At 40.9% G+C, this 18,578-nt stretch overlaps 1 protein-coding gene across 1 annotated transcript in view; it reads left to right on the top strand.

The window, feature by feature from the left end:
* Positions 1-17,507, top strand: part of Adam10 (ADAM metallopeptidase domain 10) — a 131,867-nt gene extending 114,360 nt beyond the window's left edge. The window contains exons 12-16 of the mRNA NM_019254.1: positions 669-852; positions 1,605-1,713; positions 2,375-2,595; positions 14,446-14,572; positions 16,085-17,507. Of these exons, the coding sequence (NP_062127.1) occupies positions 669-852; positions 1,605-1,713; positions 2,375-2,595; positions 14,446-14,572; positions 16,085-16,179 (736 nt within the window). The 3' untranslated portion in view covers positions 16,180-17,507. The remainder of the gene's footprint in view (positions 1-668; positions 853-1,604; positions 1,714-2,374; positions 2,596-14,445; positions 14,573-16,084) is intronic.
* The last annotated feature ends 1,071 nt before the right edge of the window (positions 17,508-18,578 follow it).

Here is an 18,578-nt window from a genome sequence, read left to right on the forward strand (position 1 = left end):
GACTATGGAAGTTTGCCCCCCTGTGTTGTATTGTCATTAATTTTTTTGAATGATGGCATCCTGTTTTGATATTTGGAACAATTCATAATTTAGTGATTTGGCTTTTGAGAGAGACTGAAAATGTTGCTCCATAAATTCATGTATCATTTAGTTCTTAACTTCGAAACATTAACTATATTACTTTAAACTATTTAGGTGAAGTGGGGCATGTAGGTTTCTGTGACTTAATACCATATTGTTATTTCACTGTCAAATGCAGTCATGATTACAGGAAATAGACTACAGTTTACACAAACTGTTTAAATGCTTAGTCTGTAAATCCATGTTTGATTTTAGCACAGAAAGGTGTAAAATCATTAGTGTGTTATGTACCTATGGGGGAAAACACTAAAAAGTTTTCTAATCCTAAATTCACTTCACAAAAGGCAGATTAATAATGCTGATTTGTAGCATTTTTGACTGTAGAAACCATATATTTAGTCATCTTCTTAAACTTGCTAAAATGTCCAAATAGAGTAGCTTGTTACTAGTAATATTTGAAGTTGAATTCCAGCAATATACTTACCACTTAACAGATGAAGTCTATGATACGAAAATCTGGCTCATATCTAAGTGTATAATAAATAGCTAATGATTTACTTTATTTGATCATTTAATGTTTCTCCTAGTCCAAGTCAAGGACCCTGCTGTACAGCACAGTGTGCATTCAAGTCAAAGTCTGAGAAATGTCGGGATGATTCTGACTGTGCAAAGGAAGGGATATGCAATGGCTTCACAGCCCTTTGCCCAGCATCTGATCCCAAGCCCAACTTTACAGACTGTAACAGGCATACACAAGTGTGCATTAATGGGGTAAGTATTTGATTTAAGATGTCTTAAATCTTATTGAGCATCCTTTTTCATAATAATGGTTGACACCCACCAGGTAACTATTCTGGGGCCCCATTCAGTAAGATCCATATCTATTCCCACAAAGCCATGAATATATGTGACACAATTGCCTAGTGGCATTAGTTAGCTCCTGACTTACTTTTCATCTTTGCAACCATGTGTCTTTGGTAATCACAAGAGTACAACTAGGCATGTCGTCTTATCTGCACTGCTTTTAAGTTGTATAAATTAATATTTCAGGAGTTTGAATAAAAGAACTCATCTGGTCATTTTCTTGGAGTGTGAAATCTTCTGAGCTCCCATGGCTAAATGTCACTTTGTTCTGCATGAGGAAAACTTACTTTTTCTCTGCTTATAGAGGAGCCATAGTAACCAACACAAATGTGGAACTGCTTCTTCCTCTACTTTTGGTTAGGCTTTTTGATTTTTCCCTTCATTCCTTTAAAAGTTATACAGCTTTCTCTCATTTAGTCTCAGATCTATTTATGTGGTATTATTGGCTCTGATATTCATCTGTGGTTTTGTTTTGTGGTGCTGGGGATCAGACCCAGAACCTTGCATGTGCTAGCAAGTGCTTGCCATGAAGGTGCAAACCTACTTCTGTTGTTTGTAACTCCTATTTCCATTTTATTATTTGTTATCAGAAGCTTATACCTGCCTAATGCCATGAACTTGACTGCACAGAGTTGAAATAAAATTTACCTTTTCCCCAGCAATGTGCAGGTTCTATCTGTGAGAAGTATGACTTGGAGGAGTGCACCTGTGCCAGCTCTGATGGCAAAGATGATAAGGAATTATGTCATGTTTGCTGCATGAAGAAAAGTAAGGCCTTTGAATAACTCAGCTTAAAGTTGGCTTCCATAATGGTTTTGTTTTTTCATCCTTTGGGAATGAGGTTTATTAGGAGAAGGGCCTTTGAGACCATGATTGAACCTTGATGTGAGAGAGCATAAGAAAGGGACAGCAGTATCAAAAATAGCGTAGTGCCTTAAAGGAAAAGAAGCTTCTCTTTAAAACCTGGAGAGAAGCCTGTTATAGTTTATAGAGATAGACAGAAACAGACAGATGGGTGGGGGGGACCTGCCTTGAGAGCAATGGCAGGGGTGGGGTGGTATAGGGCAGAGGAAATCCTTGCCTTTAAGTTTTCATTGTTAAACTGATACAGGGTTTAGACAGATACTTTCCAGCTAAATCAGTTCTCTTGAGAAAAGTTTAAATGTGGCAGTACACTATGGTTCTTACAATGTTGCTAAGTAATACATTAAACCAGATCTTGTGTGCCTTAGGTAAAAATGTATGTAAACAAACCTCAATGGTTTTAAAGCCATTGGAGGCACTAAGTCAGTTGTTGTACATTTGAGGTAAATGAGTAATGATGTTACTCTGACAGACTAGTAGAGATCTGTGTAACATGGGGATGAGTTATGTAGTCTGTTTTCTTTCCAAGACTGATCTCTATTTGTGTCTGGCACTTCTTTTCCAGTGGCCCCATCAACTTGTGCCAGTACAGGCTCTTTGCAGTGGAACAAGCAGTTCAATGGTCGGACTATCACTCTGCAGCCAGGCTCTCCATGTAATGACTTCAGAGGCTACTGTGATGTTTTCATGCGGTGCAGATTAGTAGATGCTGATGGCCCTCTAGCTAGGCTGAAAAAAGCAATTTTTAGTCCACAACTCTATGAAAACATTGCTGAGTGGATTGTGGTAAGTATAGACTTCGTTCATGAAAACCTCAAAATGTCTGATCTTAATTTTACTTGGGCAGAAGTCACCAATATTGGGGGACAAACACTGTGCCTGTGTATACTAGAATCACTGTATGTGTGGACTTTGAATGTTTAGATATCCCTGGCTCTTACTTCCTTCTACAGGGATCTGTATCTCCATCTGAAGCCGTGTTGAGGGTGGAGTCGTTCTGTTTCCCTCTGCTGCTTTGCTTACGTTGTCTCTTGCAGGTGACTTCTGGTGGTGCAGATGTTAGTGTTTTCACTGGGCTTTTCGGGAAAGTGCTACTTGGTTTTGTTGTTGTTGTTTGTTTGTTTGTTTGTTTGTTTTTTGGTTTCTTTTTATTTATTTCTCTGTTGTTTCAGTAGAACAGGTAGCAAGCTATGGGTCCTACCTTGCTCAACAGTAAAGATGAGAAAGAAATTGATTTTCTGAAGGCTTTTTTCCTGCATTTGTTGTTGTCGGTTTTCTTCTTCTGATCTTTCAGTGTAAGTCTTCTCTGTGATAGATATTGAACAATGTAAGATCATATGAAAATTCAGTCACAGATCCCTTAATGGTCATACTGCTTACTCACTCCTCATCTACTAAATTTAATTTAATTTTTATATTTCTCTAAATTGTAAAATCATTGACTTGAGGGGGCAGCTCAGTAGAGTACTTTACCTACTATTCATGAGCCTCTGAGTTGTTGGAACCAGTACTCGTAAAATGGGGCGTGGTAGGAATATGGTTATTCTTAGCACTTGGAAGGTAGAGGAGGAAGATCAGATGCTTAAGGTCTTCCTCACATAGTATGTAGTTCATTCTGGCCAGTCTGGATTATGTGAGAACCTGTCTCAAAACAGACAAACGAATTTGATGCCAGCCAGTGATACTTGAGACCCTGTCTCAAAACAAAACAAATCTTTGAAACATTGTATTTCCTGAGATTTTCTTAAAGAATTGCTGAGATTAGCCTATATGTTCAAGCATTCCAAGTGATTTGTGTAGGAGATGTTATTTCAAGTGGCATGTTTAGGAATGTGCAGTAGTTTGCTTTGTAAATTGACTTAGAACTCAGACTCTTCCTTTTCTAAGTTACTACTTTTTAAAAAAAAAAAAAACAAAATAGATTTAATGAAATATTCCTTTCTGTGAATTAGCATTGAAAATGCTTATCTTATGTTCTGGAATAGATTAATCAGACACTGTGAGTGAGTTAATACATGCCTTTTATTTTATAATGTCAACATGGTTGTACATGGATGTAGCAGCCTCAGCTAGCACTGTCCACAATCCCTGGAAAGCAGACCGAGATGCTTTAGTGAGCATTGGCCAGGTCCAACAGCAAGACCACAAGTGCTGAGTCTCTTTTACATTATTTGTCTCATCTGATTCTGTGCAGTTTGTTTGCATAACAAGGTTTGTTTTATATTAATGATAGCTTGTGTCTTGGTGTCCTATCATTTCTGTGGTTACATATACTGCTAGGCTGTTCCGTTCTAAGAGGCTGTGCAAGAAGTGAAGGACTTCCTTCACTATCTTTTCCAGTGCTGCCTGGTGTCCTTTTGTCTCCGTTGATGGTGCTCTATGACTCCTTTTCTCCTCATGCAGTTCTGTGGACTTTGAAGAACCCTGAGAACACTTCAATATTTTATGGGTACTGTTGTCATGGAGATGATCTTTTTTTTTTCTTGGTGGAAAGTTGTTTTAACAACCATGTTTAGATTTTTCCAGAATATGCTCTGCTGAGTTTGTCTAGCTAGGAGGCATTGGTAAATACTCCATAGCTTTAGTGCCTGCTAAATGCAGTTCTTAGAATCCTGGGCCATTATCACCTGTTTAAGTGGGAGATGAGGACATCAGTAATTCTTTTCCACTTTCTGCTATAGTTGATGTGGTCTTATCTTTCTTTCCATCTTTTGCACTAGATTTGATGTTGCAGAGAACCATTTTTTAATCTTTTTTTCTGGGTTTAGCATTATATGCCTCCTTTCATTCTCACTATGCTGTGAATTTTTATTTGTTTGCCAAAAGCTTGTATTTTTCTATCATCGTCATCATCATCATCATCATCATCCCTTATTCCCCTTTTTACTATGGTGTCCAGGTCTGAATGGCTGGGCTTGTACATGCACGCTTGCTTGCTTGTTTGTTTGTTTGTTTGTTTGTTTGTTTGTTTATTGAGGCAAGTCTCATATATATCATAGCCCTAAACCTGGCACTTTCTATATAGCCCAAGCTGAGGTCCAACTAACAGCAGTCCTATAGCAACTTCAAAAATGAACTTTCTCTCTCTCTTTTCAAGACAGGGTCCTTCTGTGTAGCTCTGACTGTCCTGGAACTCACTCTGTAGACTAGGCTGGCTTCACTCAGATCTGTTGTCTCTGTCTCCTACCCGAGTGCTGGAATTAAAGAAACGTGCCACCTCCTCCGGCTCATTTTCTCATTTTTTAAATCAGTTTCTATCCCCATATTTTGTTCTAACTTTATGAATGCAGATACCAAGTATCTGTTATTTTTTTACTTTGAGTGGGATATTTAGAGCTGTGGTTCCCAAGTGGATCACAGACTACAGTTGCTCTCAAGTTGATTGTCTAGTGCCTCTGAGAAAACTGGAGGCTGGTGAAAAGTCCTGGATTGTATATGTCTTCATAGCTTTTTTTCAAAACAATCACAGGAGCATTTATTCACAGAAGGATTATAAATCTGATGCTCTTAGATATCATTTGGTAAACATTGTCCAAGAACAGCAGCTAATTGTACATGAGTGTCACCATGGGGCCTTGACCAAGTCAGTTAAGTCAGAGCTTTAGAATTGACCTGAAGAATCTAGATGCCCATAGGGGCTGGAAGAGGGCATTGGATCCCCTAGAGCTGGAGTTAGACAGTGTGAACTGCCATGGAATTGCAGAGAGTTGAAGTTGGCTTCTTATGGAATTGAGAGAGAAGGATGTAAGTCCAGGAACTCATAGTCCAGTGTAGGATCTGGAACACAGGCACATACAAGTGTGTTTTAGTTCTATGTGTTTTTTTCGTAGAAAACAGCAAATTCTATTGGAGAAATCTTAAATTTTTTTAATTTTTGTTTTTGATTCATTTTTTGTTTTTAGTGTGTGTGTATATGTGTATGTGTAGATGGATAGATAGAGATAGGTGGATGTATATACAGATATAGATTGTGTGTGTGTGTGTGTGTGTGTGTGTGTTGCTGGGAACTGACCCCCAGGGCCTTATGTGCTTTAGACAAATTGTCTATGATTTAGCCGTTGGAAAGTTCTCTTTAAAAAGATGACATTGCAAGTGCATTCTTAAGCGCTGGCAGTAGCAGATGTACAGGAATGTTTCACGGAGAAGGAAGTGCATGAATCTTCCGTATGACCACAACAGTTTGAAAAGTCTTTTGAGTTTTTACCGGAAGTCCCACACCGGCAGATCCCGGACCGCAGCAGCTCTCTGCTCCCAAACCCCGTGGGAGAGAGACCTCACCGCCTGATCAACTGGGCACTCCTGAGGCTGCAGAGCAGAGGAGACCACCAACACTGCCCACCCCTGCCCACATCCCTGGCCCAAGAGGCAACTGTATAAGGCCTCTGGGTTCCCGTAGGGGAGGGCCCGGGAGCGGCAGGACCCCTGCGCCTGAGACACTGCCGGAACCTGAAGGAAACAGACCGGATAAACAGTTCTCTGCACCCAAATCCCGTGGGAGGGAGAGCTGAACCTTCAGAGAGGCGGACACGCCTGGGAAACCAGAAGAGACTGCACTCTGTGCACATCCAGGCGCCAGAGGAAAACACCAAACGTCATCTGAAACCCTGGTGCACGGAGGCTCCCGGAAGGAGCGGCACAGATCTTCCCGGTTGCTGCCACAGCGGAGAGGACTTAGGCAGTACCCCACGAGCAAACTTGAGCCTTGGAACTGCAGGTAGGACCAACTTTTCCCCTGCAAGAAACCTGCCTGGTGAACTCAGGACACACAGAGGCAAAATTCCTCTAAGGCCGGGCACTTCCTGTGTTTACCGGAAGTCCCACACCGGCGGATCCCGGACCGCAGCAGCTCTCTGCTCCCAAACCCCGTGGGAGAGAGACCTCACCGCCTGATCAGGTGGGCACTCCTGAGGCTGCAGAGCGGAGGAGACCACCAACACTGCCCACCCCTGCCCACATCCCTGGCCCAAGAGGCAACTGTATAAGGCCTCTGGGTTCCCATAGGGGAGGGCCCGGGAGCGGCAGGACCCCTGCGCCTGAGACACTGCCGGAACCTGAAGGAAACAGACTGGATAAACAGTTCTCTGCAACCAAATCCCGTGGGAGGGAGAGCTGAACCTTCAGACAGGCGGACACGCCTGGGAAACCAGAAGAGACTGCACTCTGTGCACATCCAGGCGCCAGAGGAAAACACCAAACGTCATCTGAAACCCTGGTGCACGGAGGCTCCCGGAAGGAGCGGCACAGATCTTCCCGGTTGCTGCCACAGCGGAGAGGACTTAGGCAGTACCCCACGAGCAAACTTGAGCCTTGGAACCACAGGTAGGACCAACTTTTCCCCTGCAAGAAACTTGCCTGGTGAACTCAAGACACAGGCCCACAGGAACAGCTGAAGACCTGTAGAGAGGAAAAACTACACGCCCGAAAGCAGAACACTCTGTCCCCATAACTGGCTGAAAGAAAACAGGAAAACAGGTCTACAGCACTCCTGACACACAGGTTATAGGACAGTCTAGCCACTGTCAGAAATAGCAGAACAAAGTAACACTAGAGATAATCTGATGGCGAGAGGCAAGCGCAGGAACCCAAGCAACAGAAACCAAGACTACATGGCATCATCGGAGCCCAATTCTCCCACCAAAGCAAACACGGAATATCCAAACACACCAGAAAAGCAAGACCTAGTTTCAAAATCATATTTGATCATGATGCTGGAGGACTTCAAGAAAGACATAAAGAACTCCCTTAGAGAACAAGTAGAAGCCTACAGAGAGGAATCGCAAAAATCCCTGAAAGAATTCCAGGAAAACACAATCAAACAGTTGAAGGAATTAAAAATGGAAATAGAAGCAATCAAGAAAGAACACATGGAAACAACCCTGGACATAGAAAATCAAAAGAAAAGACAAGGAGCTGTAGATACAAGCTTCACCAACAGAATTCAAGAGATGGAAGAGAGAATCTCGGGAGCAGAAGATTCCATAGAAATCATTGACTCAACTGTCAAAGATAATGTAAAGCGGAAAAAGCTACTGGTCCAAAACATACAGGAAATCCAGGACTCAATGAGAAGATCAAACCTAAGGATAATAGGTATAGAAGAGAGTGAAGACTCCCAGCTCAAAGGACCAGTAAATATCTTCAACAAAATCATAGAAGAAAACTTCCCTAACCTAAAAAAAGAGATACCCATAGGCATACAAGAAGCCTACAGAACTCCAAATAGATTGGACCAGAAAAGAAACACCTCCCGTCACATAATTGTCAAAACACCAAACGCACAAAATAAAGAAAGAATGTTAAAAGCAGTAAGGGAAAAAGGTCAAGTAACATATAAAGGCAGACCTATCAGAATCACACCAGACTTTTCGCCAGAAACTATGAAGGCCAGAAGATCCTGGACAGATGTCATACAGACCCTAAGAGAACACAAATGCCAGCCCAGGTTACTGTATCCTGCAAAACTCTCAATTAACATAGATGGAGAAACCAAGATATTCCATGACAAAACCAAATTTACACAATATCTTTCTACAAGTCCAGCACTACAAAGGATAATAAAGGGTAAAGCCCAACATAAGGAGGCAAGCTATACCCTAGAAGCAAGAAACTAATCATCTTGGCAACAAAACAAAGAGAATGAAAGCACACAAACATAACCTCACTTCCAAATATGAATATAACGGGAAGCAATAATCACTATTCCTTAATATCTCTCAATATCAATGGCCTCAACTCCCCAATAAAGAGACATAGATTAACAAACTGGATACGCAACGAGGACCGTGCATTCTGCTGCCTACAGGAAACACACCTCAGAGACAAAGACAGACATTACCTCAGAGTGAAAGGCTGGAAAACAATTTTCCAAGCAAATGGTCAGAAGAAGCAAGCTGGAGTAGCCATTCTAATATCAAATAAAATCAATTTTCAACTAAAAGTCATCAAAAAAGATAAGGAAGGACACTTCATATTCATCAAAGGAAAAATCCACCAAGATGAACTCTCAATCCTAAATATCTATGCCCCAAATACAAGGGCACCTACATATGTAAAAGAAACCTTACTAAAGCTCAAAACACACATTGCACCTCACACAATAATAGTGGGAGATTTCAACACCCCGCTCTCATCAATGGACAGATCATGGAAACAGAAATTAAACAGAGATGTAGACAGACTAAGAGAAGTCATGAGCCAAATGGACTTAACGGATATTTATAGAACATTCTATCCTAAAGCAAAAGGATATACCTTCTTCTCAGCTCCTCATGGTACTTTCTCCGAAATTGACCATATAATTGGTCAAAAAACGGGCCTCAACAGGTACAGAAAGATAGAAATAATCCCATGCGTGCTATCGGACCACCACGGCCTAAAACTGGTCTTCAATAACAATAAGGGAAGAATGCCCACATATACGTGGAAATTGAACAATGCTCTACTCAATGATAACCTGGTCAAGGAAGAAATAAAGAAAGAAATTAAAAACTTTTTAGAATTTAATGAAAATGAAGGTACAACATACCCAAACTTATGGGACACAATGAAAGCTGTGCTAAGAGGAAAACTCATAGCGCTGAGTGCCTGCAGAAAGAAACAGGAAAGAGCATATGTCAGCAGCTTGACAGCACACCTAAAAGCTCTAGAACAAAAAGAAGCAAATACACCCAGGAGGGGTAGAAGGCAGGAAATAATCAAACTCAGAGCTGAAATCAACCAAGTAGAAACAAAAAGGACCATAGAAAGAATCAACAGAACCAAAAGTTGGTTCTTTGAGAAAATCAACAAGATAGATAAACCCTTAGCCAGACTAACGAGAGGACACAGAGAGTGCGTCCAAATTAACAAAATCAGAAATGAAAAGGGAGACATAACTACAGATTCAGAGGAAATTCAAAAAATCATCAGATCTTACTATAAAAACCTATATTCAACAAAACTTGAAAATCTTCAGGAAATGGACAATTTCCTAGACAGATACCAGGTATCGAAGTTAAATCAGGAACAGATAAACCAGTTAAACAACCCCATAACTCCTAAGGAAATAGAAGCAGTCATTAAAGGTCTCCCAACCAAAAAGAGCCCAGGTCCAGACGGGTTTAGTGCAGAATTCTATCAAACCTTCATAGAAGACCTTATACCAATATTATCCAAACTATTCCACAAAATTGAAACAGATGGAGCCCTACCGAATTCCTTCTATGAAGCCACAATTACTCTTATACCTAAACCACACAAAGACACAACAAAGAAAGAGAACTTCAGACCAATTTCCCTTATGAATATCGACGCAAAAATACTCAATAAAATTCTGGCAAACCGAATTCAAGAGCACATCAAAACAATCATCCACCATGATCAAGTGGGCTTCATCCCAGGCATGCAGGGATGGTTTAATATAAGGAAAACCATCAACGTGATCCATCATATAAACAAACTGAAAGAACAGAACCACATGATCATTTCATTAGATGCTGAGAAAGCATTTGACAAAATTCAACACCCCTTCATGATAAAAGTCCTGGAAAGAATAGGTATTCAAGGCCCATACCTAAACATAGTAAAAGCCATATACAGCAAACCAGTTGCTAACATTAAACTAAATGGAGAGAAACTTGAAGCAATCCCACTAAAATCAGGGACTAGACAAGGCTGCCCACTCTCTCCCTACTTATTCAATATAGTTCTTGAAGTTCTAGCCAGAGCAATCAGACAACAAAAGGAGATCAAGGGGATACAGATCGGAAAAGAAGAGGTCAAAATATCACTATTTGCAGACGACATGATAGTATATTTAAGTGATCCCAAAAGTTCCACCAGAGAACTACTAAAGCTGATAAACAACTTCAGCAAAGTGGCTGGGTATAAAATTAACTCAAATAAATCAGTTGCCTTCCTCTATACAAAAGAGAAACAAGCCGAGAAAGAAATTAGGGAAACGACACCCTTCATAATAGACCCAAATAATATAAAGTACCTCGGTGTGACTTTAACCAAGCAAGTAAAAGATCTGTACAATAAGAACTTCAAGACACTGAGGAAAGAAATTGAAGAAGACCTCAGAAGATGGAAAGATCTCCCATGCTCATGGATTGGCAGGATTAATATAGTAAAAATGGCCATTTTACCAAAAGCAATCTACAGATTCAATGCAATCCCCATCAAAATACCAATCCAATTCTTCAAAGAGTTAGACAGAACAATTTGCAAATTCATCTGGAATAACAAAAAACCCAGGATAGCTAAAGCTATCCTCAACAATAAGAGGACTTCAGGAGGAATCACTATCCCTGAACTCAAGCAGTATTACAGAGCAATAGTGATAAAAACTGCATGGTATTGGTACAGAGACAGACAGATAGACCAATGGAATAGAATTGAAGACCCAGAAATGAACCCACACACCTATGGTCACTTGATTTTTGACAAAGGAGCCAAAACCATCCAATGGAAAAAAGATAGCATTTTCAGCAAATGGTGCTGGTTCAACTGGAGGGCAACATGTAGAAGAATGCAGATCGATCCATGCTTATCACCCTGTACAAAGCTTAAGTCCAAGTGGATCAAGGACCTCCACATCAAACCAGACACACTCAAACTAATAGAAGAAAAACTAGGGAAGCATCTGGAACACATGGGCACTGGAAAAAATTTCCTGAACAAAACACCAATGGCTTATGCTCTAAGATCAAGAATCGACAAATGGGATCTCATAAAACTGCAAAGCTTCTGTAAGGCAAAGGACACTGTGGTTAGGACAAAACGACAACCAACAGATTGGGAAAAGATCTTTACCAATCCTACAACAGATAGAGGCCTTATATCCAAAATATACAAAGAACTCAAGAAGTTAGACCGCAGGGAAACAAATAACCCTATTAAAAAATGGGGTTCAGAGCTGAACAAAGAATTCACAGCTGAGGAATGCCGAATGGCTGAGAAACACCTAAAGAAATGTTCAACATCTTTAGTCATAAGGGAAATGCAAATCAAAACAACCCTGAGATTTCACCTCACACCAGTGAGAATGGCTAAGATCAAAAACTCAGGTGACAGCAGATGCTGGCGAGGATGTGGAGAAAGAGGAACACTCCTCCATTGTTGGTGGGATTGCAGACTGGTAAAACCATTCTGGAAATCAGTCTGGAGGTTCCTCAGAAAATTGGACATTGAACTGCCTGAGGATCCAGCCATACCTCTCTTGGGCATATACCCAAAAGATGCCTCAACATATAAAAGAGACACGTGCTCCACTATGTTCATCGCAGCCTTATTTATAATAGCCAGAAACTGGAAAGAACCCAGATGCCCTTCAACAGAGGAATGGATACAGAAAATGTGGTACATCTACACAATGGAATATTACTCAGCTATCAAAAACAACGAGTTTATGAAATTCGTAGGCAAATGGTTGGAACTGGAAAATATCATCCTGAGTGAGCTAACCCACTCACAGAAAGACATACATGGTATGCACTCATTGATAAGTGGCTATTAGCCCAAATGCTTGAATTACCCTAGATCCCTAGAACAAAGGAAACTCAAGACGGATGATCAAAATGTGAATGCTTCACTCCTTCTTTAAATGAGGAAAAAGAATACCCTTGGCAGGGAAGGGAGAGGCAAAGATTAAAACAGAGACTGAAGGAACACCCATTCAGAGCCTGCCCCACAGGTGGCCCATACATATACAGCCACCCAATTAGACAAGATGGATGAAGCAAAGAAGTGCAGACCGACAGGAGCCGGATGTAGATCGCTCCTGAGAGACACAGCCAGAATACAGCAAATACAGAGGCGAATGCCAGCAGCAAACCACTGAACTGAGAATAGGTCCCCCGTTGAAGGAATCAGAGAAAGAACTGGAAGAGCTTGAAGGTGCTCGAGACCCCAAAAGTACAACAATGTCAAGCAACCAGAGCTTCCAGGGACTAAGCCACTACCTAAAGACTATACATGGACTGACCCTGGACTCTGTCCCCATAGGTAGCAATGAATATCCTAGTAAGAGCACCAGTGGAAGGGGAAGCCCTGGGTCCTGCTAAGACTGAACCCCCAGTGAACTAGACTATGCGGGGAGGGTGGCAATGGGGGGAGGTTTGGGAGGGGAACACCCACAAGGAAGGGGAGGGGGGAGGGTGATGTCTGTCCGGAAACCGGGAAAGGGAATAACACTTGAAATGTATATAAGAAATACTCAAGATAATAAAAAAATAAAATAAAATAAAAAAAAAAAGAAAAGTCTTTTGAAAGCTTACTGAATTTTAGTGGTTGACAAAATACTCCATTTAAAAGCAGGCCTGCTTCTTGCCCTGTCTGCCAAGAATGAATTCCCTGTGCGCTCTTTAGAATCTGAGGAGAACCATGCTGCTTCGCACACTCAGGCTTCATTTTCTGCTTTCCTTTCCTGCTCCTGGGTCATCCAGCTTTAGGACAAAGAATTGAAATGAAAGGAGGCGTAATCAAACCTATTGTTTGCGCAGTTGTAGCACAGATAGCCATATGGAAGGTATTAGGAGCACAGGAGGCTGGAGACAGAAGTGTTAGGAAGAACATGAGAAGCACTAAGGATGTAGGGATCTGCTCTGCCAGTAGGCCTCAGCCTCCATGGAGCAGGACGACCATTGCCCTTTGCATGTAAGAGATGACCGCAATACAGAAAGGCACTGATCCCAGAAGTAACTCAGAAATGTGCAGTAGCTGTCATAGTAGCGAATGGTTCTTCTAGTATTTACTAACTGGGCTCAAGGAATGTGGAGCTTCCAACATTGCTCAAAATTGTCTCTGGACTGTTTGAATAGACTGACAAGAGTCCTGTACCCTGCCTCTTGACAAATAGCCACTTGAGAGTGAAATCTAGGAAATGCTCTTATATTTTATAATGTAGGAATTTGTGTGTATGTGTCTGCCCTTCTCTCCAACCATCTGTCTGTGGTCTGCGTGTATATGTGCATGTGTGGGAGACCAGAGTTTGATGCTGGGTGTTGTTTTCCACCTTTTTTTGTTGTTGAGGTAGGATCTTTCACTGAACCTGTAGATTTCTGATTGACAAAACTGCATGGCCAGTAAGCCCAAGAGATTCTCTTGTCTCTCTGCTCTGCGGTGCTGAGATTATAGGTATATGTTTTTACACCTGGCTTTTTAGTGTCGAGGGATCTGAGCTTGGGTCCTCATTTTGGTGACAAGCCAAGCACTTTACCAATTGAGCCAGTGTTATGGGACTTTCATGGGGAGTAGTGTGGTGTATAAAGCTGACTCTGGTTCAGATTTTTTAAAGTTCTTTGCACTGTACTTACAAATTTTCATTAAGTTAGAGATTCTTTCAAGAAGAAACAAAAGTTGTTTTAATATAAGGGAGCTTATGTATTCAGAGAAAGTGACTGGGGTGTTTTGGCATAGCATGTGTTTTTATTTTAGGATCTGGGTAAACAGTACAGAGTTAGTAAGTTATATAAAGCCTCAGATGATAGAGGCGCTTTGAATGTTTTGCTAGAAATAATTAGTAGTAATTGCATAAGTGTTAGTAATCTACATTAAAGCCAGTGTGGACATTCAGAAATTGAAAGTTGTAAATATTGCATATGTTGGATGTTAATATCTGCTGTCTTAGAACAGTCTAATTCTGTTCCTGTCCAGGCTCACTGGTGGGCAGTACTGCTTATGGGAATTGCCCTGATCATGCTAATGGCTGGATTTATCAAGATTTGCAGTGTTCACACTCCAAGTAGTAATCCAAAGTTGCCTCCTCCTAAACCACTTCCAGGTAAGGTGCTGAGCAATGGGTGCTGCTCTGAGTAGAGCCAGAGCTGCGGGGCAGGGAGGACACAGCCCTGGGAGCTTTAGTAACTGACTATATAGGGCTTTGTTTTTGATAAATTGCCTGACTAATGATTCACTGGCTGTGTAATTGTTCATCAGTGTGGTCTAGTTATTGACTACCATTATAATGCTGGTCTATCCTGAGTGTCACAAAACATTGGACCAACATTTTGATATTTGGTTGGATTCTCCTTCCTTGTTTTGTCTCAGTTTCTTACCATACCTTGTTTTTGTTACAGAAGTTAAAGTGATTTTAAATTATTGGTCTTTGTATCTAAACAGTTAATAGCTCTGATACTATTTGTAATGTCTGTATTCTTAAAATAGTTTCTGGTATGGAAGCACATTTTCCTCTGGAAGGAGCTTACTGAGAAATATAAATCTGCATGTAGGGGAGTCTTAGTTCAGATGTTAAGAACCTGTCAAATAGTCTCCTTTTGTCTGGAGGATACTGACTGCCACTAGGCTGAGTCAACTTTGAGCATTTGAAGAGGAGGAGAGGAAGCAACTGCTCTGTTACTCGTTAGTCTTACCAGTCCCTTCTTTCCCTATCCAAGGTATGTGTGGCTAGTCACTACAGGTATGGGGACGACTGCCTAAGAGAGTAGCAGGGAAGTCAGCGTTGGGTACTAGGGTGTGCCCCTCCTCAGGAGGGCCTTGTCTCACGTCAGAGTGGTTCCTTCTACTTTGTATTTCCGCTCAGCTATTCCCTTGCATTTCCCTGTGTTGGGACAAGAGAGCCCAGGAGTCCTCATGGTGGGGTAGAGGATGTCTGATTTGATATACTCATTTTCTTAAGTTCCCGGAGTTGTCAGAACCCAGGTACTTGTGTGAGTTTAACACATTTCCAAGAGCTACAGAACACCTTTGGGGCATGGTTGCCATGGTGCCCTCCTTTAGTGGTGAGACATTGGACTTGTGTACTGACGCCTCTGAGAACTGTTCACTTGTTCAAACTTCATAAAAGTGCTGAGCACATACTTAAGGGCGGTTTTAAGGTCTGTATGACAAACCAGGTGAGTGACTGGCCATATGCTGTGCAGACAGGCCTCAAGTGTCTGTCAGGGCCCAGGCATAGATTCCGCCCTCAATGCTAGAATAATACAGAGTGGTCAGTCTAATTCTTAAGGTGTCAAGTCCTTGGAATGCACCTCATCTCCATGGAGATGTGCTGCTAAATATTAAAGATGGAGCAGACTTAAAAACTTAACATAAAATAGTGAAACATTTTAGTAATTTTTATATTGAGTACATGTTAAGGTTGGTATGATTGGCCTAGATGAAATAAGTACTAAAATTAATTTTTATTTTATTTTTTATTATGACAACCTGAAAACTGTTACAGAGCACAATTTCTGCTGGTCAGTGCCAAAGAATAGCTTTTCTTGGTGAAAGAGTGCTTCACTTTTGAAGATTAGGAGGTGGCACACAGTGAGCTGTTTTGCTTTCTTTGCAGGCACTTTAAAGAGGAGGAGACCGCCACAGCCCATTCAGCAGCCCCCGCGTCAGAGGCCCCGGGAGAGTTATCAAATGGGACACATGCGACGCTGATGCAGCTTTTGCCTTGGTTCTTCCTAGTGCCTACAGTGGGAAAACTTCACTCCAAAGAGAAACCTGTTAAGTCATCATCTGCAAATGAAACCCTCACAGTTAATAGTTGAAGAAAAAATGGCAAGAGATCATGTCCTCAGACCAGGTGGAATTACCTAAAATTTAAAGCCTGAAAATTCCAATTTTTTGGGGGGGGTGGGATGGAAAAGGAACCCAATTTTCTTATGGACAGATATTTTTAACCTAATGGCACAAAGTCTTAGAATATTATTATGTGCCCTGTGTTCCCTGTTCTTCGTTGCTGCATTTTCTTCACTTGCAGACAGACTTGGCTCTCGATAAACTTTTATCACAAATTGAAATATATTTTTTTCAACTGCCAATCAAGGCTGGGAGGCTCGACCACCTCAACATTGGATACATCACTTGCCAATGTACATACCTTGTTATATGCAGACATGTATTTCTTACGTACACTGTACTTCTCTGTGCAATTGTAAACAGAAATTGCAATATGGATGTTTCTTTGTATTATAAATTTTTCCGCTCTTAATGAAAAATTACTGTTTAATTGACATACTCAGGATAACAGAGAATGGTGGTGTGCAGTGGTCCAGGATTCTGTAATGCTTCATGCAGGCCATTTTGAAATGAGAATTGTTTTCCCTTTTTCTTATGGTGGAGTTGGTTCTTACATGCATCCTTTTCCCTGTTCCATGGCTGCTGTGAGTAGGAGAGGCTGTGTTGAAGAGCTCAGCTGGTGGCTTACAAACCGGGCAGCAACAGCGTTTGGCTTCAGTCAGTTCTTCATGTCATTGTCTGATTTCTGCGTTAGTACTTTATACTTTCTAAATCAACTCCGTTTTAAATTGCTAGGTGAATTTTTTTTCACGCCTTGGTAGGAATTATGTTGGAAATGATCGTTTTCATCTGTAGCCTGCTTATTACTCTGTGTATTCCATGTACTTCAAGCCTGCTAATTCTGTTTTTATCTGATATGGAAAAGAAAATCAGTGTCTTCATTGAAATATTTGGACAGTTCTTCAGCACACTGTCACTGATCATTGGTAACCACTAGAGATGAGTAATTTGCTCAGCAGGTAGTTGAAATTGTAGATAGGTTTTCTGATGTTGTTTTCCCCCCAAGACATTTTAGCAACAATGAAGGTAGACAGCACAGTGTCCCATTACAAACTTCCGTTTTTAAGCAGATATAAATATTGGCATTTTTAAAGAAAGAGAAAGCAAAAGCATTTAATGTATTAACAGGCTTATCGCTATGCAGAAAATGGAGGGGGCATTAAAAATATGTAAGCTTGTGACATACTCATTGCTTCTGTTTTCCAGCTACATCACTTAAATTAGAAGTCAGCAGCAGTGATTTTCCTGGCTTTACATAGGAGGCAATTTAGAGAAGGTTGACAAGATTACTGTGTTTGGCTTTTTTTTTTTTTTTTCCTTTTTCTTAAGAGTCTAAGGTTTACACAATCACTCACAATGTGACGCGAGCCAGCAAGGCCAAAACCGCTAGAGAAACAATGGGATCTCTCCTTGTAAACTTGTACAGTACGCGGGACTTTTTTCAAAACAGCTTTTTGTACATGATTTAGAGACAAATTTTGTACATGAAACCCCAGATAGACTATAAATAATTCTAACCCAACAAGTAGGTAGCTGTGTATGACACTGCTTTAAATCATTCAAATGCCTTTGTTTGTGGACTGTGCAAAGGTTGGAAGTGGGTTTGCATTTCTAAAATGGTGACTTTTATTCTGCAAGAGTTCTTAGTAACTTCTTGAGTGTGGTAGACTTTGGAACATGTACATTTTTTGCTTGTAATGTTATCCTGTGGTAGGGTTTTCGCAGTTATGCACTGCCCTATTTTATTTTGAGTCTAAGTTAAATGTTTTCTGAGGAGATACATGCACTGAACTGTTTCCACTACAAATCAAGATGTGGTAAAAAATGAAAGAACCAGGACCAGTAAGATCTAATACTACTGTCAGTTTAATGTCCACTGTGTTTTATACAGTATCTTTTTTTTGTTGTTGTTCACTTTGGAAATTTTTACTAAAACCTGCAAAAAATAAAGTATTGTGCAAAGATGTAAGGGTTTTTGAAACTTGAAATGCATTAATAAATAGACTTGATGAAATCAATCTGATGGGTCTATGCTCTGTGAACTCAGAATGGTCAGAAGCAGCTGCTGTGCTGAATGAAGGAACACTCAGCAGGAAGGTCTCTCCCCATTCGAGTGCAGGCGTCACTGTGTAGTCCAGAGCCACAGTGAGGAGTGGTTGTCATTGTTATACACACACTGCATGTTAAAAGTCACTCAGTGCAGCTGCTTCTCACTGCTTCTCGTCAGTGTCCAGGACTGTCTTTCTGAAGAGCTAAAC

This window comes from Rattus norvegicus, chromosome 8, assembly GCF_036323735.1.
Source record: "Rattus norvegicus strain BN/NHsdMcwi chromosome 8, GRCr8, whole genome shotgun sequence".
NCBI lineage: Eukaryota > Metazoa > Chordata > Mammalia > Rodentia > Muridae > Rattus > Rattus norvegicus.